Source organism: Phocoena sinus, chromosome 10, assembly GCF_008692025.1.
Source record: "Phocoena sinus isolate mPhoSin1 chromosome 10, mPhoSin1.pri, whole genome shotgun sequence".
NCBI lineage: Eukaryota > Metazoa > Chordata > Mammalia > Artiodactyla > Phocoenidae > Phocoena > Phocoena sinus.
In genome coordinates this window covers 64,780,315-64,807,631 of record NC_045772.1, presented here as the reverse complement: position 1 = coordinate 64,807,631, position 27,317 = coordinate 64,780,315, and the positions used below count along the sequence as shown (strand labels likewise).

The window sequence follows — 27,317 nt, the reverse complement described above, 5'->3', positions numbered from 1 at the left end:
TCTTAGGTCAGTCTCCCAAGGCAATAGAAATAAAAGCAAAAATAAACAAATGGACCTAATCAAATACAAGCTTTTGCATAGCAAAGGAAACAGTAAACAAAACGAAAAGATAACCTATGGACAAGGAGAAAATATTTGCAAATCATGTGACTGATAAGGGCTTAATTTCCAAAATATAAAAACAGCTCATACAACTCAACAACAAAAAAACAAACAACCCAATCCAAACATGGGAAGAAGACCTAAATACACATTTCTCCAAAGAAGATATACAGATGGCCAACAGGCACATGAAAAGATGCTCAACATCACTACTTATCAGAGAAATGCAAATAAAACTACAAAGAGGTACCACCTCATACCAGTCAGAATGGCCATCATTAAAGTCTACAAATAACAAATGCTAGAAAGGGTATGGAGAAAAGGGAACCCTCCTACACTGTTGGTGGGAATGTAAGATGGTGCAGCCACTATGGAAAGCAGTATGGAGGTTCCTCAAAAAGCTAAAAATAGAGTTGCCGTATCATGCAGCAATCCCACTCCTGGGCATACATCCGGACAAAACTATAGTTCAAAAAGATACATGCACCCCAATGTTCATAGCAGCACTATTCACAATAGCCAAAACATGGAAACAACCTAAATGTCCATTGACAGATGAATCGATAAGACGATGTGGTACATATATACAATGGAATACTACTCAGCCATTAAAAAAGAACAAAATAATGTCGTTTGCAGCAACATGGATGGACCTAGAGATTATCATACTAAGTGAAGTTAAAGTCAGACAAAGACAAATATCATATGATATCATTTATACGTGGAATCTAAAATATGACACAAATGAACTTATCTACAAAACAGAAACAGACTCACAGACATAAAGAACAGACTTAGGGTTGCCAAGGGGGAGGGGGATGAGGGAGGGATGGAGTGGGATTTTGGGGTTAGCAGATGCAAACTATTATATATAGAATTGATAAACAACAAGGTCCTACTATACAGCACAAGGAACTATATTCAATATCCTCTGATAAACTATAATGTAAAAGAATATGAAAAAGAATGTATATATATGTATAAATGAACCACTTTGATGTACAGCAGAAATTAACACAACATTGTAAATCAACTACACTTCTATTTTTTTTTTCTTTTTTTGCCACACCACACAGCTTGCAGGATCTGTTCCCCGACCAGGGATTGAACCCAAGCCGTGGCAGTGAAAGCGCCAAATCCTAACCACTAGACCACCAGCTAACTCCCCAACTATACTTCAATTAAAAAAAAAAAAAAAAAAACAGATGAATGGGTAAAGAAGATGTGGTATATATATGATGGAATACAACTCAGTCATAGAAAGGAAGGACATTTTGCCATTTGCAACAACATAGATGAACTTGGAGGGTATTAGGCTAAAATACTGTATGTTACCACTTATATGTGGAATTTAAAAAATAAAATTAATGAATATAACAAAATAGATACAGACTCACAGATATAGGCAACAAACCAGTGGTTACCAGCGGGGAGAGGGAAGGGGGAAGGGGCAAGATAAGGGTAGGGGATTAAGAGGTACAAACTACTATGTATAAAATAAATAAGCTACGAGGATATATAGTACAACACAGGGAATATAGCCAATATTTTATAATAAGTATAAATGGAATATAACCTTTAAAAACTGTGAATCATTTTGTTATACACCTGAAATTGATATAATATTGTACATCCACTACACCTCAATTCTTAAAATCATGGTATTAAAAAAAAAAAGACATATCATACTCAAACTTTCAAAAGCCAAAGACAGAATTTTGAAAGCAGCAAGAAGCAAACTGTCACATATAAGGGATCCTCAATAAGATCATGAGATTTCTCAACAGAAACTTCGGAGGCCACAAGATAGTGAGCTGATACATCCCAAGTACTAAAAGAAAAAAACTGTCGGCCAAGCATCCTATATCTAGTAAGAATGTCCTTCAAAAAAGTGAAGGAGAAATTAATTATCTCCAGGTAAACAATAGCTGAGGGGGGCTTCCCTGGTGGCGCAGTGGTTGAGAGTCGCCTGCCGATGCAGGGGACACGGGTTCGTGCCCCGGTCCGGGAGGATCCCACATGCCACAGAGCAGTTGGGCCCGTGAGCCATGGCCGCTGAGCCTGCACGTCTGGAGCCTGTGCTCTGCAACGGGAGAGGCCACAACAGTGAAAGGCCTGTGTACCGCCAAAAAAAAAAAAAAAAAAAGGTGAGGGGATTCGTGACCGCTAGACCAGCTATACAAGAAAGGCTCAAGGGAGTCCTCCAAGACAGTAACTTCAAGCCATATGGAGAAATAAAGACCTCAATAAAAGTAAATACATGGGCAATTATAAAAGCTGGTATTGTAACAATGGTGTGTAATTGCACATTTTGCTTTCTACATGATTTAGGAGACTAACACATTCTCAGGGAAAAAAAAAATTAGTGTAAAACCTAGTATTACTATAACTTTGTCTTATAATTCCAAATCTTATTTTTTATATAGTATAAGAGCCTAATGCATCTAAAAGAATTATTAGTTTTCGGGGGGCACACAATTATTTAATTTTGTAACATCAACAACCAAAAGGGATGAGGATGCAGCTGTAAAGGAGACAAATTTTGTATGTTAATACAAAAAAATGAATGAAAAAGGAATCTAAAATTTTTCACTATGAAAAATCAACTAAGCACAAAAGACAGTATAATGCAGGAAATGAGGGACAAAAAAGCCGTAAGGCATACAGTAGGCATACCTTGGAGATACTGTGGGTTCCGTTCCAGACCATCTCAATAAAGCAAATATCACAATAAAGTGAGCCACACAAATGTTTTGGTTTCCCAGTGCATATAAAAATTGTGTTTAGGGCTTCCCTGGTGGCGCAGTGGTTGAGAGTCTGCCTGCCGATGCAGGGGATGCGGGTTTGTGACCCGGTCCGGGAAGATCCCACATGCCTCAGAGCGGCTGGGCCCATGAGCCACGGCCGCTAAGCCTGCGCGTCCGGAGCCTGTGCTCCGCAACGGGAGAGGCCACAGCAGTGAGAGGCCCATGTACCGCAAAAAAAAAAAAAAAAAAAAAAAAAAAAAATTGTGTTTACACTACAGTCTATTAAATGTGCAATAGCATTATGTCTAAAAAAAAATGGACATACCTTAATTTAAAATACCTTATTGCTAAAAAATGCTAACCATCATTTGAGCCTTCAGTGAGCTGTAGTAGTAATACTAAAGATTACTGATCACATATCACCATAACAGATACAATGATAATGAAAAAGTTCAGCATACTGCCATAATTACCAATGTGTAACAGAGACACGAAGTAAGCAAATACTGTTGGGAAAATGGCGTCAACAGACTTGCTTGACGCAGGGCTGCCACAAACCTTCAATATAAAAAATGCAATATCTGCAAAGTTCAATAAAACAAGGTATGCCTGTCTAAAAATCAAATAGCATTAAGTGACAGAAGTAAATCTCTCCTTATATGTAATTACTTTAAGTGTAAATGGATTAAACTCTTAAGGAAAAGACAGAGATTTGTAGAATGGATAAAAACATATGATCCAACTATATGCTATCTACAAGAGGCTGAGATCCAAAGACCCAAACGGGCTGAAAGTGAAAGGACGGAAAAAGGTATACAATGCAAACAGTAACCAAAAGAGAGCATGCATGGCTATACTAATAGCAGACAAAATAGACTTGAAATAAAAAAAGATTTCAAGAGACAAAAAAGAGCATTATATATTTTAAAAGGCTAGCTACAGAAATTAGACACAGCAATTATAAACATTTACACACCTAATGACAGGCCATCAAAATATGAGGCCAAAACCTAACAGAATTAAAGAGAAATAGACAGCTTTACAGTAATAGTTGGAGACTTCAATACCCCACTCACAATAATAGATCAAGCAGAAGATAAGGAAGTAGGACTTAATAAACTAACTAGATCTACAGACATACACAGAACACTCTCCCCAAAAACAGCAGCACATACATTCTTCAAGTGCATATGGGACATTATCCAGAACAGACCATATGTTAGGCTGCAAACTTAGTCAATAGATTTTAAAAGATACATATCACATCATGTATTTTTTCTGACCACAACAAGATAAAGTTAGAAATCAGTATCAGAAAGAAAATCGGGGAAAAAAAAAATCACAAAATTGTAGAAATTAAACCAATGGATCAAAGAAATCAAAAGGGAAATTAGAAAATACTTAGAGACCAAGAAAAACAAAACACAACATATCAAACGTAAGGTATGCAGCAAAAGTGGTGCTAAGGGAGAAATTTATAGCTATAAACACTACATTAAAAAAACCAGGGACTTCCCTGGCGGTCCAATGGTTAAGACTCTGCACTCCCAATGCAGGAGCTATGAGTTCAGTCCCTGGTTGAGGAACTAAGATCCAGTATGCCACACAGAGTAGCCAAAAAAATAAAAATTTAAAAAGTAAAACATACTTAATAAAAAAACAAGAAACTGGGAATTCCCTAGCAGCCCAGTGGTTAGGACTCCGTGAGCTCACTGCCTGGGGGGCCTGGGTTCAATCCCTGGTCGGGGAACTAAAAATCCCACAAGCTGTGCAATGTGGCCAAAAAAAAAAAAACAACCAAGAAACATCTCAAAATAACAAACTAACTTTATAACTTAAGGAACTAGAAAAAGAACTGAACACAAAGCTAGCTAGCAGAAGGAAAGATATAATAAAGATTAGAGCAGAGATAAAATAGAGAAAAACCAAAACAAAAATTGGTTCCTTGAGAACATCAACAAAACTGACAAATCTTTAGCTAGACAGACTAAGAAAAAAAGAGGGAAGACTCAAACTACTAAAATCAGAAATAAAAGTGGAGACATTGCTACCATTCTAACAGAACAAACTGTATATCAACAAATTGAATAACCCAGACAAAAGGGACAAATTCCTAGAAACACAAAACCTATCAAGACTAAATCATGAAGAAACAGAAAATCTGAATAGACTTACAGCTAGTAATAAAATTGAATCAGGACTTCCCTGGTGGCCCAGTGGTTAAGAATCTGCCTGCCAATGCAGGGGACACAGGTTCGAGCCCTGGTCCGGGAAGATCCCACATGCTGCGGAGCAACTAAGCCCATGTGCCACAACTACTGAGCCTGCACTCTAGAACCCGCGAGCCACAACTACTGAGCCCACACGCGCCTAGAGCCCATGCTCCACAACAAGAGAAGCCACTGCAATGAGAAGCCTGCCCACTGCAACAAAGAGTAGCCCCCGCTCCCCGCAACTAGAGAAAGCCTGTGTGCAGCAATGAAGACCCAACACAGCCCAAAATAAATAAATAAATTTTTAAAAATAAATAAATAAAATTAAATCAGTAATCAAAAATCTCCAAAGGAAAAAAAGACTTACTGGTTAATCCTATCAATCATTTAACGAAGTAATGCCACTCCTTTTCAAACTTTCCAAAAATTTGAAGAGGAGGGAACACTTCTCAACTCATTCTATGAGGCAAGCATTACCCTGATACCAAAGCTAGAAGAAAACACTACAAGAAAGGAAAACTACAGGCCAATATCCCTTATAACCACGGATGCAAAAATCATCAACAAAATACTAGCAAGATGAATTTGGTGGCATTTAAAAAAAATTACATATCATGCATGACCAAGTGGAATTTATTCCTGGAATATAAGGAGGGTTCAACATATGGAAATCAACTGATGTAATATGTCACACAAACAGAATGAAGGAAACAAATCACATGATCATCTCAATTTGTGCAGAGAAAGCATTTGACAAAATTCAACACACTTTCATGATAAAAACAGTCAACAAACTAGGAACATAAAGAGGAAACTACCTCAACATAATAAAAGTCACATATAAAAAACCCACAGTGAACATCATATTCAATGGTGAAAGACTGGAAGTTTTCTTTAAGATCAGGAATAAGGAAAAGATGTTCACTTTCACCACTTCCATTCAACACTGTACTGGAAGTTCTAGCCACAGCAATCAGGCAAGAAAAAGAAACAGCATCAAATTGGAAAAGAAGAAGTAAAATTATCTCTGTTTGCAGATGACATGAACTTATATGTAGAAAACTCTAAAGACTCAACCAAAAAGAATTTATTCTTTCTGATTTTATTAGAATTAATAAATGAATTGGGCAAAGTAACAGGATACAAAGTCAACAAATAAAATTCAGTTACATTTCTCTACATGAATAAACAATCTAAAAAGGAAATTATGAAAACAATTCCATTTACAACAGCACCAAAAAGAATAAACTACTTGGGAATTAACCAAGGAAGTAAAAAACTTGTACAATGAAAACTGCAAAACACTGCTGAAATAAATTAAATAAAACATAACTGGAAACTCACCTATGTTCTGGATCCAAAGATTAATTCAAACATTAATACTGTTAAAATGTGGGGGGACTTCCCTGGTGGTCCAGTGGTTAAGACTCTGCACTCCCAATGCAGGGGGCCCGGGTTTGATCCCTGGTCAGGGAACTAGATCCCGCATACATGCCACAACTAAGAGTCTGCATGCTGCAACTAAGAGTCCACATGCTGCAACTAAGAAGCCTACATGCCGCAACAAAGATCCCGTGTGCTGCAACTAAGACCCTGCACAGCCAAAATAAATTAAAAAAAAGAAAAAATCCTAGAATTCATATGGAATCTCAAAGGACCCTGAATAGTCAAAACAATCTTGAAAATGAAGAACAAAACAGAAAGACTCACACCTCCTGATTCCAAAACTTACTACAAAGCCACAGTAATCAAAACAGAATAGAAAGCCCAGAAATAAACCTTCACATACATGGCCAAATGATTTTTGACAAGGGTGCCAAGACCATTCAATGGGGAAAGGACAGTCTTCTCAACAAATGGTGCTAATTCCACTATACATAAATAAGACTTTGAAAAATATCTGAAATACAACTTTAGACTGCAATCTATATAAAAACAAAATTCTAAAATCCATTTAAAAGCAGGTAATGTCAAAGACAAAATTATAATACCAGTTCTAATCTCCTAACTCTGAATCTTTCCTATACCAGAAGCCAACATTCTGTGACTCAGAAAAGCCAAATTTTTCCCCTTAACACTCTCCACACAAAAAAATAACCAATGTTGCTGACCAAATGACTAAATCACAAGAGTTGCAAAACACCAAAAAAAATCTCACCATCGCCTACAGCAATGGATTTCTGGGCCAGAAGCCAAGCTATGAAGTTGAAATTATGACTATTGCATAACTACAAAAAGGGAAATTCCAGACCGAGGGTACATATCCATATCTGGTATTTTCACTGGTGTGGTCAAAGGAAGAAAATGGTTTGTTCCACAAACTGACAGCAATAATTCTTACCCTCCAATTCCGAATTCGTTTGAGCCTGTTGGGGGTTTTCTCCAGAATCTGTAGAAATTCATGTGTCAGTTCTACAAATGAAATTAGAACATTTAAGAAAAACTCAGAGAGGCAGAAGTAAAGAAATAAGAATAACCTCAACTAACTATATTCATCTGAAATCAAGTCACCTTTGGCCAGATATGTGACAGATCAAGAGCTAGTGCTATTCAAGGTCCCTTACTCTAAAACTTACCATCTAAAAGTTCCAAGGTCACAGTGGCGTCAACATACTCCCACCAGTGCTTCCCATCAGTTGAGACTGGGATCTCCCAGTTGGACCACTTGCAAGCCAGATGAATGCAGACACAGGCCACCACAGGAGGTGTGTACTGCAGGCTAAATGTGGTCAAATGCAGGCTGACATCAGAGGGAAGGAAACAAGAGAGTGTCATGAGCTCTCAATTCTGAACCCAAAGTTAAAACTCTCCATTACTTTAAAAAAAAAGTTAAAAAAAAAAAGAGTTAAAAAAATAAGAAACCCACTGGAGAGCAAGAAGGGCAAGAAATATCCAGTGCTCTGACCCAGCACCCAACATGATTTTTTTCCATTAACCCACCGGCTCAGGTAACAACTTTTCTAATTTTTCTGACTACATATCATTTAATCCACACACTAATGAAGGACTGGAAAAAATAAAAACAAAAATAAAAGACTGAGCATTCAGTTTTTTAAAATAAGGATTAATTATCCTGAGAATAAGCTCAGAACTTAAGGAAAATTATAAGATTTTTGATATGTATAATCCCTAAATCAAATACCTAAGGAAATATTCTAAAAATTATCTTGTCTCATGCCAATCATAGGTCTGGTCTCTTTAAAATAATGAATAGACAACCATTCTCTCAAGTGTCAATATTCTTGACAGTTTACTTTTAAAATTTCTCCCACCAGGCTATCAAAATGAACTTCTTAGCCCTGACAGTCATTAGGAGTATCTTTGGTTTCCATGAACAACCAGTAGACTGGAGATGAGAATAAGCAAGTCATTTGGTAATACAAGTTATGTATTAATTTTTTTCTTTAAAAAAGGAAGTATCACAACTCTTTGCACATATACATGCCCATTTATCTGGGCGTGGGTGAAGAAAAAAAGAGTCTTAAAATATAGTAACAGCAGAATCCTCCAAATTAGATTTTAGTCACTGTCAATGAACCCCAAGTTTAAACAAACTTTCAGAATTATGCTCTTGGATATGTTAAAGCAAAGTAACAAATGCAGAATTAAGTAGGGTATCAAATGATCAGCAATAAATAAATATATCACTTTAACAAATTAAAAGAGCAGCATGGAAATTTTAAGGTACACATGAAAACTGCAGAAAAATCAACCTTTACCATAGAATTGTCTATAACACATTGAATCAGAGATCCTTGCCTAGGTCTTTGGCTTCTAGTTTACTAAGTGCAAGACCTGTCATCTTTCCATATACCCATCAAAAAGTGACAATTCTAATGCAAGTAAAGTACTATCCCAAAAACAGAAGAGAAAAATATTAAAATATAAACCTGTTGGTTGCCATGAAGTAAGAAGTCTGTGCTAAGTCCTTGCTTGCTAAAAAAAAGAAAGGGGGGAGGAGGAGAAGGTTATTAGTTCCATTCATTCTAAACAATTATTTAGTAAGCATGTAATATTTGCAAGGCAGAGAATATAGTGGTAAATGAGGCAGGCATGGTCCCTGACCACCTGATGTTTACATTCTACTGTCAAAGAAAACAGTTTGAGTGATTTTTAATTATAATATTAATAATTATGCTGCTTCCCAACTTAGAGACCTAAGCTTTATTCTGCACATCAGGTATAAGGGGTACATGTTTAAAATGCAATTCCTGGGCATCCTCCCTAGAGTTTGACTCAACACATTTGGAGAAGAATGTAACAAACATTTTTACTTGTTAGTAACTCAGAGATCCTGATACAAGGGTTCACTGAGAAATTCTAAGCTAGGGGATGAACTAATTTGGAGGCAAGATCAGAATCCAGAAGACCTTGCTATATCTGGAAAAAATTAGCAAATAACACAAATTATTCATATATATTACAATTTTTAAAATTCCTCCTTCAGGCTTCCCTGGTGGCGCAGTGGTTAAGAATCGCCTGCCGATGCAGGGGACACGGATTCGAGCCCTGGTCTGGGAAGTTCCCACATGCCGCGGAGCAACTAAGCCCACGCGCCACAGCTACTGAGCCTGCGGCCACCTAGAGCCCGTGCTCTGCAACAAGAGAAGCTACCACAATGAGAAGCCCACACACCGCAACGAAGAGTAGCCCTCGCTCACCGCAACTAGAGAAAGCCCGCACACAGCAACAAAGACCCAATGCAGCCAAAAAAATAAAATAAATAAACAAATATAAAAATTCCTCCTTCAAAAAAAAAAATGCTCTGGGTAACAAAGCAAATTTTAACCTTCCTTAGATTAAATATTAGCATTTATCCATCTCTGTTAGTGTAAACCTTTTAATGCTTTCAAAATATAAGAACTCAGGGAAAACTGAGTTTTCAGATGAAACACACAAATAAGGCCAATTGTCAATCAGTTAACTCTACAAAATGAAAAATGGCATTTAAACGCACAGTGGTGTCTAGATAGCCTTGATACTACTATTTAAATAAATAAGAACTAGGTTTTGTGCAATTACAGCTACTAAAGTTAAATCGGAATAAAAACCAAGTCCTGGGCTTCCCTGGTGGCGCAGTGGTTGAGAGTCCGCCTGCCGATGCAGGGGACACGGGTTCGTGCCCCGGTCCGGGAAGATCCCACATGCCGCGGACCGGCTGGGCCTGTGAGCCATGGCCGCTGAGCCTGCGCGTCCGGAGCCTGTGCTCCACAACGGGAGAGGCCACAATAGTGAGAGGCCCGCGTACCACAAAACAAACAAACAAAAAAAAAAAAACAAGTCCTGCCAGGGAATTAACAAAGATGAAAATAAGTTCAAATAAATTCTAGATGATCCTCTGGGTGGCCTTAAGAGTGCCTAGGACAATCAACCCTAGAATCAAATTAACCCCCAAGACATCCTTAAAATTGCTGTTAGATACTTATGATTTGGTGACTTTTCAAAATCTGCCCCCAGCTTTGACAAACATCCATAAGAAACTAACTCTCTTTATCTGGAGATCACCGAAAAACATTATAAGAACCCAACAGAAAAACTCCAACCACTCATTTTGATTTAAGCCAGGTAGGTTTTTTAATTTAAATTTTGGCCAAAGCAGCTGTGTTCTGTATTTGTCCAGAGCAAATCTTAGCCTCTAAATGGTAAAACAATTTAAGACAGCATCTCAAGTTGGGATTCCTTACCTCGAACAAGTTGAGTGCACTTTACCACATGTGTATGTGGGTGATCAATTGTTAGTTCAAAGCCTAAAAACAAAAAAGGTAACTGGTTAAAAAGCTAAAGATACTCAAAATATTTTATATTTCTTTTATCTGAGTCATCATTGAAGGCCTCCCTCATTTTCTGGTCCCAAACCTGCCTGTTTAGAGGCTAAAAGAGTCAAAGTATGGAGCACACTCTTCTTTAAGATTATCTTCAAAGGTGCTTATGTTTTGAGCTAGAAGGCACCACTCAGATAATAAAGCTAATGCAGTCTCAAGATCCCTGAGCTACCAAAAACTTCTAAACACAAAACATTTTCTTAGGGACAATAGAATATAATACATGGTTGGAAGAAGCAATTACTCATGTAATAATTATCTTCGAAAGCTTAACCTTGAGAAAACATTTTGAACCCTATTCCTCTCTTACCTCAGTTTTGTCCCTTTTCATCATCTCAATTACTGTAAGTACTGATCATTTTATCTAACTCTAAATGATCTTTACCAAAATTACTTAAGGAAGATCGGTATGTCTACAAAAATTTTCAATGGAGTTTCTCTTTTTGAGTATATAAATTAAAATTTTCAATGAAATTTCTCTTTTTGAGTATGCAAATAAAATTTTCCAGTACAAGTAAGGAAATTCTAGGGAATTCCCTGGCGGTCCAGTGGTTAGGACTTGGCACTTTCACTACAGAGGGCCTGGGTTCAATCCCTGGTCGGGGAACTAAAATCCCACAAGTTGCGTGCCGCAGCCAAAAAATTTTAAAAATAAAAATAAAGTCTGAGACAAACTGATTAAAAGAAAAAAAAATTCTATTGAGAAATTTACTTGATGCAAATTATTCTAAAAGTATAATTGATTCTTGCTAATTAGATCTTACTGCTTTCCACATTAAAATATTAATAAAAATTTACTCCACCAGGAAAATATCATTGTCCCCTAAAATATGGCTACCTTGAAGAAAACTAATTTAAAGTAAAAATTCACAGACACTAACTTCAGAGACAAACTTTGAAGAATTCACTGTATGTTTGTACATGCAAAAATACAGCCCTACCAGTAACTTTCCAACATAACTCATGAAATACTCCCCTACCTAAAGAGAAAAATGATAGCCCAAAAGAACTAGAAAATCTTTATTTTCCATATTTGCTAAGCTTTTAAAGGCAGTCTCTTTGATGAAAATAATAATAGATAATAGCAGAACATCATCAGTTCTTTAGCCCATCAACTGCTATAGCTTGAATTCCTCCACCTCCACTCCACTGTTCTGAACACTGACTATCAATTTTAAAAACAAATGCTGTTAACTAAATATAATGACAAGCAGACTATAAAAATCCATGGAAGGAAAAAAAGTTGTTTAGATAGTTTCTGTCATTATTTATCAGAAAGTTAAAAAACTGCCAAATCTTAACAAGCAAATCATGAATCCTAGAATATAAAACAAACAAACAAAAAACCCCTGCTAACCGCTATTTCAAAGGTCAGCCGTGCCTGCATTCTCTCTGGTATAGGCCAGGGTTAAATGACCTCTAAAATGTGCAAAAACCTTCCCAAGAAATTCTCTTCCTATTTCCTATATTGCAAATTTTAAAATCATTACATTATGTACATATTTCTTTAATGTTTTAAAGGAAAATAAACTTACCTAAAGTCTGCAGAATTATGCTTTCTAATATCACCAGATCTTGAACTTGTTGCAGGTAAGCCTGCAGGTGAGAAGTCAAATTACTCCCCCAAAAGATACAATATATAATATATAAAGTGTAGGCAAATTCTAACAACCTCCAAGGGGAATCAAAGCCTCAAAAGGCAAGGGTGGGGTTATGAGGGAGAGTAGGAACTGAAATTAACCCTTATTCCTAACAGATTCTCCTTAAAAAAAAAAAAAAAAAAAAAGTGGTATAGTGAGAGATGTCACTTTATTTACAAATGGCTACAGAAAAAGCACCAGAGATCTAGTTCATTTTCAGACTGACATTTTAGGTTCTAAAGTTCATATGATGTACACAGAATCCTACAGGCAATAGGCAATCTCAAACATTTGACTCCTGTTAAACCTTCCTTTTGGAGTAATGCTAGGTTTTTAAAATTCATAAATGGGTTCAAAGGAAAAGGGAACAAACAAAAAATTCTTTCAGATTTGTACTGGCCATTACTGTAGCCACTATCCACACATGGCTATCGAGCACTTGAAATGTGTTATGAGTGTAGAATACACACTGAATTGTGAAGACTTAGTTAAGAAATAATAATGTAAACCACTTCATTAATAATGTTTTAAAATTGATTATATGCTGAAATGACTATATTTTGGGGTTAAAGAAAATAATATATAAAATATAATATATTAAAATTAATCTTAATTTTTTTAAGTAAAGATTTTTATATAAAGCTTAATGAAAAGTTTAAAATATTTAATTACGTATGTGACTTCCCCTATATTTCTATTGGACAGCACTGGTCTAGAACTCTAGGAGAATGAGATTTGAGCTAGGAGTTAAGAGACTTATGTTGCTGCTAACTTTCCTCTGAACCTTATGATCTTGAATAAGTCCAGTAAGGACTTAAACTATGCTAGTTCCCCTTTCCATATAGTGAAGAAAGTATATTCTCCTAGTCACCTGATAAGAGAGGCTCAGGTGAGAAGTCATGTAAATATACTTGAAAGAAAAAAAAATAAAGTAGGGATTTTATTTTTTGTTTTATTTTGTTAAAATAAAGTTTTATTTGGTCAATTCTATAGACCAGTGGCAGTTAGTAGTCTCTAACGTAAATAAAAGTCCAGACCAACAGCTATTCAACAAAACTACTGGTGCAGCCCAAAGAGAAAACAAAGTAAGTCAAGACACTACTATGCAAAACACTTAATTTACATAATAAGGGGCTATTATCAAAACAAACCGTCCCCACAGCCACTTTGCCCAATATGATCAGAAGAACACACAATTCCACTTAATCTGATAATGGATGACTCATGCACCCACTGTAACAGACAAATAATCTAGTAACAGAAATCCATAATTTTTCTCCAAACTCATCATTCCCCAATCACTGATTTCTAAAGCCGGGAGAGTTTCCCTTCTTTAGAAGGTCAAGGAAGGATGGAAAGGGAAAAAAAGCTATATGTATACACATAGGATAAAGGTGTGGAAGAATATATATCTGAACTGGAATCGGCAGTATCCTCCTAGGAGAAGGAGGGGAGATGAGCTTTACCTTTGACTTTAAATGATTCTTTAGTGTTTGGGTTCTTTTATAATGAGCATACTTGTAATTTCTTAAAAAGTTAAGCACACATGCACCAGTGACAAGATTCACTTAAAAAAAATTCATTAACAAAAAATCTAAAAGAATTTTCCTCATAGTGATATTATAGTGGTTAAAAGCTGGAAATTATCTTAACAGAAAATGGTTAAAATATATGTATGTTTATGACAAAATACGATATCAATATTTAAAGGAAGCAGAGAATTGATGGGAAAATATTTGTCATACAGTAAGTGAAAAAAGCAGGTATAAAATATATACATGTGTAGCTACTCATAGAAAAGAAGCTGGAAATACTGGTTCATTTATATATCTGTGGTACAAATTACATCTAGGTAATATATTTTCTTCTTTTTCTGCATTTTCCAATTTTACCAGAATGAAATCAATTAACTTTTGCCATAAATTTCTGGGATGTTTTTGTTAAGGAAAAAACAAACACTAAAAGTTCCTTTAACAGCCCCAATTCAGACTTCAGTAAATCAAAGTTAAAAAACTAAGTTATGATCAAAATAAATTAAGAAAGACAGATGTGTGTAATTTATCCCCTACCTCACTCCTAGTATCAGGAAGTGATTCCTGTGGATGGAGACAAGCATGTGCTACCTTGATGACGTGTTCCAATTTTTTGGGCTGCTCCTCTACTTTGGCTGCTAAAAATAAGGCTGCTGGAGCCACAGACTGGATGAAGAGAAAATAAATCACATTTATTATTTGTTTATTTCTAGAGTAAGGTAGATCTAAAAAAGAACTAAGTCTTAAACCAACTTCTTTGCTTACCTCAACTTCGTCACCTCTTGCTTATGCTTTCTCCTCCTCTACTTAAATATCTTCTCCTCTCCTATCCATTAACCACGTCCACTTCTGAAAACCAATCCTTCAACAAACTCTCATTAAAAGCTACCTATTCAAGAAACCACTAGATGTAAATAGACAGCTTTCTATTTAAAATGAGATTATTAAGTTTTATCAAAGCACTCTATATACTTTTTTTAAAGAGTAAACTGAAATGTCCAGAATCAGCAAATCCATGGAGACAGAAGTAGATTAGTGGTTGCCGGGGGCTGGGAGAAGAGAGGAATGGGAGTGACTGCTAAAGCATGAGGGGTTTCTTTCTGGGGTAATGTAAATGCTCTGAAATTAGATCATGGTGATGGTTGCCCAACTCTGAATATACTAAGAACCAGTGAATTGTACACCCAAAAGAGGAAATTTATTGTATGCGAATTACCTCAATTATACTTACATATGGAGAGGAGCACAAATCTTTAAAAAAGAATTCAAAGTATAGTATTATATTCAACGGCTTATAAGTAGAAGGTACTTAGAGGGGAAAAAAAAAGTCAAGCCAGGGAATTCCCTGGCAGTCCAGTGGTTAGGACTTGGCACTCTCACTGCCAGGACCAGGGTTCCATCCCTGGTTGGGGAACTAAGATACTGTAAGCCTCGAAGCACAGCCAAAATAAAAAAGTCAAGCCAATCCACAAGCAGACAGAAAACTCAGACACTAAACAAGAAATCAGAGCAATAGGACATAAACATAGCCTGGTGATCTGGGAAACCTCAGGAAGCACAACGTCTCTAGAACCTTAAGAATATTTCAATGAATCAAAGATGGCAATGGCATGAACTACAATTCACCAGGAGTTAAAGAAAGCAATAAATAATTTTATAAAAGTGAAATATCTATTTACTGAGTAGAACTGACATGCATTCTAACACTTATTTGTATCCCTGCAGTTATCTGTTATACTTTGCTAGAATAGATTTTTCTCCACAAATTCAATTCAGAATAACAATTCTCTTCCTTCATATTTGTTGCAGTTATATATGGAGCTTGCTACATATATTCTACTAGACCTTAGGATAAAGAAAGAAAAACCAGAGGAAAATGGGCATGAACAAATGTGTGAGAAATCGGGGCATAAAGCACATTTTGAACACTAAACTGAGAAGTTTAGTTAAAAGATATAAATAAAGTGATGTGGGACACAAAAGATTTTTAAGAAGAGAGTGACATTACAGATTTTAGAAAAAAAAATGCAGAGTTTAAGAAATATTTGGAAAGGTTAATCCAGAGGTAGGTGGTACTAAATGGAAAGGATAGATACATTAAAAGTTAATTTTATTAAAGAGAAAATTTTAATAATACAGGCAGGGACTTCCCAGGTGGCACAGTAGTTAAGACTCCGTGCTCCCAATGCAATGGGCCCAGGTTCGATCCCTTGTCGGAGAACTAGAGCCCACATGCATGCCCCAACTAAGGAGGCCGCCTGCCACAACTAAGACCCGGCACAACCAAATAAATGAATAAAATAAACAAATAAATATTAAAACAACAATAATGATAACACAGGCATTAGGAAATAAAGTTTAGAGTAGGCACTAGCAGTAGAAATAAAGTAAAAAAGAAACCCAGCTTTCACCTTGGAAAACGAATAGGTTTTCAGTAAATATATGTATTTGTATACAGAGAAAAAAATTCTAATGGAATATACACCAAAACGTTATCAGGATTATCTCTGAACACTGAGTTATAGGGAAACCATCACTTTCTCCTTTAATCTGTCCTCTTTCAATTTTTTTTTTTTTTTTTTTTTGGCTGCATTGGGTCTTTGTGGCTGCACATGGGCTTTTTTCTCTAGTTGTGGTGAGCAAGGGCTACTCTTCGTTGCGGTGCACAGGCCTCTCATTGCGCTGGCTTCTCTTGTTGTGGAGCATGGGCTCTAGGCGCGCGGGCTTCAGTAGTTGTGGTGCGTGGGCTCAGTAGTTGTGGCACACGGGCCAGTAGTTGTGGCTCGTGGGCTTTAGAACGCAGGCTCACTAGTTGTGGCACACAGGCTTAGTTGCTCCGTGGCAATGTGGGATCTTCCAGGCCAGGGATCGAACCCACATCCCCTGCATTGGAAGGTGGATTCTAAACCACTGCACCACCAGGGAAGTCCCTGTCCTCTTTTAACTTTATGATGACAATATATATTTATAGGGGAAGAAAAAATTGTACCACTATAAAAATTAACGGGACTTTATAACTGATTGGACACAGGGGAAAAGGAAAAGGACAACTCAGAGACAACACTTAAGATTTTAAGCCTACAACTTTGCTTTCAAGAGGCTAAGAATATATTTGAAAGACTCTAACTAAAATATGATATACAAACAATGGCTTACAAGGCAAGATAATATCTGTTAAGTGAAAGACCACAAGAGATAAATTTCAACCTCCTTTTTGTCCAATCAACCATATAAATACTCATAGCTCCTCATGGAATCATATACCAAGCTAGCTTATCAAACTATTTTCCCATCAAAGGCAGTTTCCCAGAGGAATTCCAGGTAAGAGTATAAGATTTTCTCCATTTTAAAAGAACAATAATAATTCTAGCTAATACTTATTTGTTTGCTATATGCAGACACTTTGTAAATTAATTCACCTATATCCTACTAGGCACTAGGTAGGCACTATTATTGACCCCAAAGAGATGAGAAAACTGAGGCGTATGGTAACTTGCTCAAAGGCATATAGCTGGTAGGCAGTGCAGCAAGGATCCGCATCCAGACAAGTCTGACTCCAGAGCCCATCCTCTTAACCACTAAACTTGACCTTTTAAGAGTCAGCTAATGAGAATAATATACACCGAAATTTGTCAGCTATTAAAAGACAACACCTGTATATCAAATATATTATAAAATACAGAATAAATACACACACACCAAGTTGCTCACCACTACTTTTACATTCCCCCACTTGAAAACTTTTAGGACAGTACATACAGAAATTCAATTAATGAGGTTGAATTTCTTTTCAAAAAGAGAGTAAATGCAATGGCAGGATTTAAGTGAGAATAAACCAGTCATTTAATCATGTCTGCTAAGAAATAAAGTTTATTTCAATCAAAAGACAGCTTCTCTACCTTCCAAGGTATTGGAAATATACTATATCTTGTTCTGAGTGATGGTTATGTGTATATAATGCAAAAAGTAATCATGCTGCACACCTCAGACTTTTGTGCTTTATGTTATGCCTCAACAAAAATTTTAAAATTTTTTTAAAAAGGCAAGGACTCTAGGCTTGAAAACACTATAAACGAAGAGTTACAACAAAACGAAAAAAGTATTCACAGCACATGACATACGGCTCTGATATATAAAGAGCTCATTTAAATGAGAAAATCAAAAAAAATAAAACAGGGGCAAAAAGAAACAACAGACAATTTTTAAGTCAATTCTTCAATTTCACAAGAACAATGACCAAAAAAAAATAGGCATCAGAAGTTCAACTTCACTAATTGAAGAAATGTAAATTAAGAAAATAACTTAGGGCTTCCACTATCTTGCTCACCACTCTAGCCCTAGTGCTTGACAAGTAGTTAGAACTTAATATTTCTTGAAGTAATGAGTATTTGTTGTTAGTGAGGATGCAGAGGAAAGAACCCTCCCCCACAGTGCTAGAAACAATGTATGTTGATATAATCTTTCAGTAGAGCAAACTGACACAAAAAAACGTTTAAATGCATACCCTTGGACACAGCAATTCCACCTATAGGAATTTATAAAATAGTCATATAAGTGCATGATATATGTACCAGACTAACTTATGTAACATTATTTATAATACAATAAACTATAAACAACCCCAATATCCACCAATAGAGAGCTGGTAAAATAAATTATAGTAACTACTCAAATAAATACTATGTGGCCACTTAAAATGAGAAACCAATAAGAAAATGTCCAATACATACATACTGTTAAGCAATAAAGGCAACTGTGTAAGAGTGGTACAGTAAGAAATGATTTTTATAGAAATACATAAATGCTGGTACTATATGCACAGAAAAATGTCTGAGACACTATTACCAAAATGTTTATCAAAGGTTACTTCTGGAGGATGGGATTACAGAAGAGCTTTCACTTTCTGCCTTACACATTTCTGTACTGTTTTAATTTTTACCATGAGCACTTACTACCTTTGTAATAAGAAAAAATAACAAGAAAAATGTATGAGCACTTCCCACTACATACTACATTTCAATGCCACAACAATGTATTAAGTCCCCTCAAATTTGAATTTGGACTCATCACAGCTAAACTCCTAGAATTAACACACTAAAGGAGTGATATTTTTCATCTGTTAATTCCAGAATGTGCCTAAAACCAATTCTCTAAAGAGGACCAATAACCTCAAACTAAAAGAATCACTGGGGCTTCCCTGGTGGCGCAGTGGTTTAGAGTCCGCCTGCCGATGCAGGGGACGCGGGTTCGTGCCCCGGTCCAAGAAGATCCCACATGCCGCGGAGCGTCTGGGCCCATGACCCATGGCCGCTCAGCCTGCGCGTCCAGAGCCTGTGCTCCGCAACGGGAGAGGCCACAACAGTGAGAGGCCCGCGTACCGCAAAAAAAAAAAAAAAAAAAAAAAATTGGATTTTGGAAAAGGTCATAAACTCCAGAAGAATCTCTTTATATTGGATAATTACCAGATCATTCATTCATTCAACAAGTTTACTGAAAGTGCTTTAGAGGATACACAGAAAAGTGAGTCTCTGTCCTTGCTAAGATAAACGCATAGAAAATAAAACAAGATATAATTTAAAAGGTAAAAATAGGGGAAATATACATACACACACACATACATATGCATAGAATGGACAAATTGATTTGAGATGTAGTTCACCCTGGATTTCAAACCTTTACCATAATAAAAGAAATGTAGAAAACTTTCATAATGGGCAAGACAACTATGGACTTCCTCTTCAAATTCTGTTCTTTATCCACTACTTTCTATTCTAGAGCTATCAGACAGCCTCATTAAATGTTTTTCTCTCTCTCTTATTAAGAGTGTGTTCCTTGCAATCAGAGGAGGTAGGGAGGTTAAGGGTAGGAGACAGCCCAACTGATTGAATAATCAGCAAAAATTGGGAATAGTTAATCCACACTCTAAAGGGTTTCCTGTGCAATTATTCCCAATACTGAGTCCACCAATATCTTACAAGAGCAATATCTAACTTTCCAGTTTCTCTTCCTATGGCATAAAAATTCAAAACCTATCATCCTGGGACTTCCCTGGTGGCACAGTGGTTAAGAATCTGCCTGCCAATGCAGGGGTCATGGGCTTGAGCCCTGGTCCGGGAAGATCCCGCATGCCGTGGAGCAACTAAGCCCGTGCACAACTACTGAGCCTGTGCTCTAGAGCCCACGAGCCACAACTACTGAAGCCCGGGCACCTAGAGCCCGTGCTCCACAACAAGAGAAGCCATCGCAACGAGAAGCCCACACACCGTAACGAAGAGTAACCCCCGCTCGCCACAACTAGAGAAAGCCTGAGCGCAGCAATGAAGACCCAATGCAGCCAAAAATAAATAAATTTATTAAAAAAAAAAAAAACTATCATCCTAAGGAAAAGTCTGAAACACCTTTCCTCAAAACGTAACCTTTTCTTAAAAAAATAATGAAATATTTGACTCACAAATCCATATGAAGTGTTCAAGTTTAGCCCTATTACCTTGTGATTTTATTAAACAAATATAAGCTTACCTGCAACTGGGATATCACTATGCACTCGCTTCCAAGTCATTTACAATAATGTTAAATAGGACCATTTCAGGTAGCAAAACTGAAAATAGCACTATTTACAATTCTGTCCAGAAAAAAAAAAATCCCTTTATTACTATTATTTTCTTTTTTCTGTCTTAAAAGTCATCCCCCAGTTATCACATAACACACCTTCCCCTTCCAACTGGTCATTGATGGGAATTTTATCAAAGGTTTTTAGAAAATGTAAATGACTTAACATTCACTTGTTTTCCTGTGCCCATATTATTATTAAACATTTCAAAAATCACACTTAAATTAAGTGTAATGCTACCCAACTTTAATGCTACTCTCCCAATCCAAAAATGTTAAGTTTAAATGTTCAATAATCTATTTTATTAGAGAATCCACCTACTCTAAGGATGCACTAAAGCTAAACAACTAGCTAGACACTTCACAGGAAAACTGGAAGGCTGGATTCAGAACAGCAGTGTGACACATAATGAAAGTGATCAATCATAAACTCTAAACTTCAAATCCCAGTTCAGCAGCAAAGATCAACCATAAAAGAAATATGAAGTTGAGATTAATCACAAAAGGATTACACCATATATAAAAATTATACTTACATTTCGATGGAACTGTGTAAAGGACTGAATCATGTAGAATCGATGCATGTACACTATAGCAGTGTTGATGGTCAATTGTGAGCTAAAGTGTTCAAGTTAAGGTCCCAAAACAGACGGGCAGTACAATTCCCAAAAATACAACCTCTATATCCTCCCAAAAGGACCATGCAGCCAAGCACAGTGGATGCCCCTAAATGAAAATCATACTTACCTCTCAGGGGTGTGGAGAAAGGGACACCTCCTACATTCTTAGTGGAAACGCAAATTGATGCAGCGCTATGAAAAACAGTATGGAGGTTCCTTAAAAAACTAAAAATAGGGACTTCCCTGGTGGAGCAGTGGTTAAGAACCCGCCTCCCAATGCAGAGGACACTGGTTCGAGCCCTGGTCCAGGAAGATTCCCACATGCCGTGAAGCAATTAAGCCCGTGTGCCACAACTACTGAGCCTGCGCTCTAGAGCCCACGAGACACAGCTACTGAGCCCACGCACCACAACTACTGAAGCCCGCGCACCTAGGGCCCGTGCTCCGCAACAAGAGAAGCCAGCGCAATGAGAAGCCTGCATACCTCAACGAAGAATAGCCCCCACTCGCCACAACAAGAGAAAGCCCGCACGCAGCAACGAAGACCCAACACAGCCAAAAATAAATAAATAAAATAAATTTTTTTAAAAAAAGGAAGAAAAGGTGCATGCACCCCAATGTTCATAGCAGCACTATTTACAATAGCCAAGGCATGGAAACAACCTAAATGTCCATCAACAGATGAATGGATAAAGAAGATGTAGTGTATATATACAGAATGGAATACTACTCAGCCATAAAAAAAAGAATGAAATAATGCCATTTGCAGCAACATGGATGGACCTAGAGATTATCACACTAAGTCAGTCAGAAAGAGAATGACAAATACCATATGATATCACTTAAATGTGGAATCTAAAATATGACACAAATGAACTCATTTATGAAACAGAAACAAACTCACAGACCCAAAAATCAAACTTAAGGTTACCAAAGGGGGAAAAGGGATAAATTAGGAGTTTGGGATTAGCAGATACAAATGACTATATATATAATAAACAACAAGGTCCTACTGTATAGCACAGGGAACTATATTCAATATCCTGTAATAAACCATAATGGAAAAGAATATGAAAAAGAATATGTAGGGAATTCCCTGGCAGTCCAGTGGTTAGGACTCAGTGCTTTCACTGCTGTCGGCCTGGGTTCAATCACTGGTCGGGGAACTAAGAGCCCACAAGCTGTGTGGTGTGGCAAAAAAAAAAAAAAAAAAAAAAAAAAACTATGTATATATATGTATAACTGAATCACTTTGCTGTACACCTGAAACTAACATAACGTTGTACATCTATACTTCAACTTTAAAAAAAAAAAGAAAATCATACTTTCCTCTAAGAATTAAAAAGCAAATCTGTTCTTTCATCAATTAACTTCCAATTGACACTTAACACACTGTCTTATATGTAACAGATATTCACTATAAAGTTGCTGAATTAATAAACAAGCAAAGCTTCTCAGCATGTGGATCAAGAAGGAATATGAACAAAACTATATAAGACCTAAACCTGTTACTTGCCTACTGAAAATCCTGCCAAGGTGATATACTTGCACAGGATATCTCTTCAAATGATTTACAACACTCTCCCTGATCTGCCCCCTAGGTATGTCTCCACTTATCTCCTCACCTTCTAAGCTCCAGCAATTACCTTTTCAGTTCTACTTCTCTCTGGCACTCATAAGGTGATCCCCGGGACCAGAAACACTATGATTTGATATTCATTCAGTGAGTTATTTGATACTCACTAAAAAGAAAAACATTTTTTCTGATTTTAATTTTTAAAGAGCTCCATTTCTAGTTATTACAAAATATTGGCTACAGTCCCTTGTTGTGCAATAAATCCTTATAGCCTAACTTACAGCCAGTAGTTTGCCCCTCCCTTCTCTCCCCACTGGTAACCACTAGTCTGTTCTCTATATCTGTGAATATGCCTTTTTGTTTTCACTAGTTTGTTGTATTTCTTAGGTTCCACATATAAATGATATCACATATTTGTCTTTCTCTGACTACTTCACTTAGTATGATAATCTCTAGGTCCATCCATGTTGCTGCAAATGGCATTATTTCATTCTTTTTTATGGCTGAGTAGTATTCCATTGTGTATATATACCACATCTTCCTTATCCATTCATCCTTCAATGAACATTCAGGTTGCTTCCATACCTTGGCAATTATAAATAATGCTGCTATGAACACTGGGGTGCATGTATATTTTCAAATATGTGTTTTTGTTTTTTTCAGATATATACCCAGGTGTGGAATTGCTGGGTCAAACAGCAGTTCTATTTTTAGCTTTTTGAGAAACCTCCATACTGTTTTCCACAGTGACTGCACCAAGCTACACTCCCACCAACAGTGTACAAGGGTTCCCTTGAAAAGAGAAACTTTTGAATGTCTTATTATAAAGACCTCAGAAAACAATGTGGGATATACAGAGATAAGACAGTACCACAATGGCAACAACCTTAATAACACACATGTAAAAAGGAAAGTGCTAGGATGCACTGAAACAGAATTAAAAAAAAAAAAAAAAAAAAAAGGTTTAACTCAGTACTGACTGGATGCTTAGGAAACAAACTGGATACAGGCACCAAAGAGGACACCACTTTTGAAGTGAGCACAACCTTAAGACACAAACATACAGCCAGCAACACATTTAAATGGAAGCTGCACCCAAGAATAAATTTTCATTTCCTGAGTGGAAAGAACTTTATATAGCTTTCTCTGCTACAAAGTGAGTAGGTTTTCTGACAAACAAAAACACTTAAAGGGGAAAAAAATCAATAAATCTTTGAAATATGAGGAAAACGAATATACATTAGCACTCTGAGTAACTTTAAAACACAGTATTTTATAAAAGGTTTTTTAGAACATTAGATCTGTAGGTCTACATCCCTACAAATCTACACTGACATCCTTCCTTCCTCTGAAATGCTAGAAAACTCTTTTAACAGTAGCTACTTTAACATATGAGTGCCAAGCATTGTGTTGGGCATAGAAATCAAATTCATGAGTTATCACCCCCATTTTACAGACAAGAAAACCAAGAATTCGACAGGTTTCTTAAACAACTAGTATGGGGAAGGAACGGATTTTAAGCCAAAGCTGGGGCATTAATTCTAGACCACTCTCTTTATAAGACCTTCAGGTATCGAAATTTCTCAAAACTCTCTTTACACACTAAGTTCAAGAGGCAGCCATCAACAGTGCAATCTCCACCAGATCCCTAGGGCATAGTAGAAAAGCAGAATCTCGAAGTCACCAGAGTAGGAGATCAGAACTCACTGAAAACAGACTATGAGGAAGAGGAGTTAAAACACAAAGCGGAAAGGATACGCGTTCCCAGCAAGGTTGATGGCACGGGTGAGCGAGCGGGAAATTAACTCGGCCTCGCTTCCCTCCAGCGAACGCTTAACTTCAGTTCGCCCCATCGTAGGCTCTCCTAACTAGACATCCAGTCCCTGCCCACCCTCTTCCCTTCTGACAGACCTTGAAGCCTGGACGCCCAAACAGGGCGGGACCTACTCCAAGGCCGAAGGCCTAGGCCGCAAGGATACACGTTAAGACGTTGGCCCATGTCCTGGAGCAGATTGGCCGCCTGCTGGCGATAAGAAAGTTCTTTATCGGGGTCCAGGCCAAAACGACGGGATGGGCTATTTTCCAGCTGTTCTCGAGTAAAATACCACCGTTTATTGTTGTTCTTTCTCTCTCCCTCCATAGTGCTTCAACCAAAAGGCAGCGGCGGCGGCTGCAAGCACTTCCCAGCGTCACCTAAGCGGCGACACGCATCCGCTGTACGGAGACAACTGCGACGTGACAAACTTCCGCCAGGGGAGGACGGCTAGATTGTGACACGCTTCCGCCGACGGGTTGCTAAGTTAAAGAATCCACTTCCGGAACGGACCTCGGGTCGCTCTGTAGCCGAGTTAACGGGCAGCAGGAAACACCTTGCGTCGAGGACACAGGCGCCAGTCATGTGACCCTTGAGAGGCAAGGTGCGGTTAGGAGTTCTCGTTCAAAAATAAACCACGTCTCTTCCCGCGAGAACTGGGTTCTGCCTTCGCGCGCTGAGCAAAGCGGAATGCGGCGTCCGCTCACGCGCCGCTGGGCGGTTCCTCGGAGAACTTCGCTTGTGACGTAGGTGACGGTATAAAACTGGGCAGATGGCGAACTTAACAGAGAAAAGGGGTGAGACTGTCAAAAACTGAAAAAAGTAATCAAAGAGAGTAGCCCTACCGTATATTAGAACATAAAGCAACTGGAAAGCTCTTGCACTGTTGGTAGCAGTATAAATTACCCATTTGAAAAGCCGCGTTGCAATATGTAGCTAAAGCCTTGAAAACATTCCTTCGCCACGGTGAGCCAACTTAAAGGAATAAAATGGAATTAATGGAAATAATTTAGGGCTTACCACAATGCTGACTCTTAAATATACTATCTCATTTAATTGATACAACCCCAAGAGGTAGTGATATTTTAATCCCTATTTTGCGAACGGGTGAACTCCTTCCGGGTGGAAAGCTTCCACTCCCACCCTGCGCACGCACAGATTTGTAAATTCCTGCCACCTGTCAAGATGAATCCCAGCTGTTTGAGGGCTGTTTGATCCTAGGCAAGATACTTAACTTCTCTGTGCCTCTTGTAAATGGTGTAGTACATATGGTTTAGTTTCTGAAAAGGTTTAAATGAAGATTTAATGAGTTTAAAGCATTTATATTAGTACCGGGCACGTAGAAAACATTCAGTAGATTTTCTCATAATATTTATTACATTATATTGAAGTTGACGGCAAGAATAATACCATCTTCATTTTTGTATCCCGAGCACCTACGCAGTCAGTCCTGGCCCTAGTAGTCAATAAGTGTTTGTCAAACAACTGCTCACAACAACCTACAGTAGAGAAACAGGCTTGGGAAGATTAAGTAGTTTGTCCTACACTACACCACTTATCAGTGTAGATTTTAAAATCAAGTCTGATTCCATTGTTCTTTCTATTCTAGCAAGCTGTACTCTTGCTTTTCTGGAACAGTCAATTCACCTTGATTAAATTTCGGTAATATTAGAATCTTTTGTCTTTTATAATAAATATTTTGTGTTTTGTCATTTCTAGACATGGCTGTTCCCACTCAGTTTGATTCTAATTCATTCTCAGAAGTATTTTCTTCCACTCCAGGCCCTCCTCTGCCATATACTGCCTATAATTAGCTTTAGCTCTGTTTTACTCTGGAAGAATTCAGGAAAAAATACTTCAAGTTATAACATTTAAAATATTATGACTTCAAACCTCTTCCATGACAGACTTTTTTCTTTTAATAGAAAAGCACATTCTCAGTTATGTCATCATGAATTTTGTCTTTTAAACAGCCAAAATTATTTCTCCCAGACTCCTTTTGCCTATTTCTCTGACCTGTGTTTGTTTCTCCACTAAATCTCTTGGATTGATGACCCCATTTTGAATTTGCAATGGTGGCTGTGTACCAATCTTCCAAGAAAACGTTCTGGTATCTGACAGGCTTCAGGCAATGCAGCTGCTAGCCAATGGCTTGCTACCCTGCCATACAGAAGAGGGGGACCTGTGTAAATCAGAGAACAGAAATATTCTTTGACTGAAGATGAAATTATTTGAAAGTAGGCAGCTGTGATTACATAATTGCTAAACATGAGTTTTTGATTCAGGCCTGGTTTCAAAGCCCCGCTATTCTTTTTTTTTTTTAAACTATCTCAACCACTTTTAAGTGTACGGTTCAGTAGTGTCAACTATATTTCACATTGTTAGGCAACAGGTATCTACAACTTTTTCTTTTTGCAAAACTGAAACTCTATACCCATTGAACAACTCCCCATTTCCGCCTACGCCCAGCCCTGACAACTCCCATTCTGCTTTCTGTTTCTTTGAGTTTGACTACTTTAGATATTTCGTATAAGTGGAATCATACAGTATTCGTCTTTCTGTGACTGGATTATTTCACTTAGTATAATGTCCTAAAATTTCCCAGTTACTGTATTAACTAGCTGTGTGATCATAAGGGTCATC

At 37.3% G+C, this 27,317-nt stretch overlaps 1 protein-coding gene across 2 annotated transcripts in view; it reads right to left on the bottom strand.

The window, feature by feature from the left end:
* CCNT1 (cyclin T1) overlaps positions 1 to 25,160 on the bottom strand; it is a 33,200-nt gene extending 8,040 nt beyond the window's left edge. Inside the window, exons 1-8 of one of the 2 annotated variants that reach the window (XM_032645814.1) lie at positions 24,841 to 25,140; positions 21,202 to 21,283; positions 14,594 to 14,722; positions 12,420 to 12,480; positions 10,747 to 10,809; positions 8,953 to 8,998; positions 7,639 to 7,802; positions 7,404 to 7,474 (exon numbers count right to left, since the gene is read on the bottom strand). In XM_032645814.1, coding sequence (XP_032501705.1) covers positions 7,404 to 7,474; positions 7,639 to 7,802; positions 8,953 to 8,998; positions 10,747 to 10,809; positions 12,420 to 12,480; positions 14,594 to 14,722; positions 21,202 to 21,283; positions 24,841 to 25,001 — 777 coding nt within the window. In that variant the 5' untranslated portion in view covers positions 25,002 to 25,140. Of the gene's footprint in view, positions 1 to 7,403; positions 7,475 to 7,638; positions 7,803 to 8,952; positions 8,999 to 10,746; positions 10,810 to 12,419; positions 12,481 to 14,593; positions 14,723 to 21,201; positions 21,284 to 24,840 lie in introns of both variants that reach the window. The other variant, XM_032645815.1, reaches the window with a different exon arrangement.
* Positions 25,161 to 27,317: the final 2,157 nt, after the last annotated feature.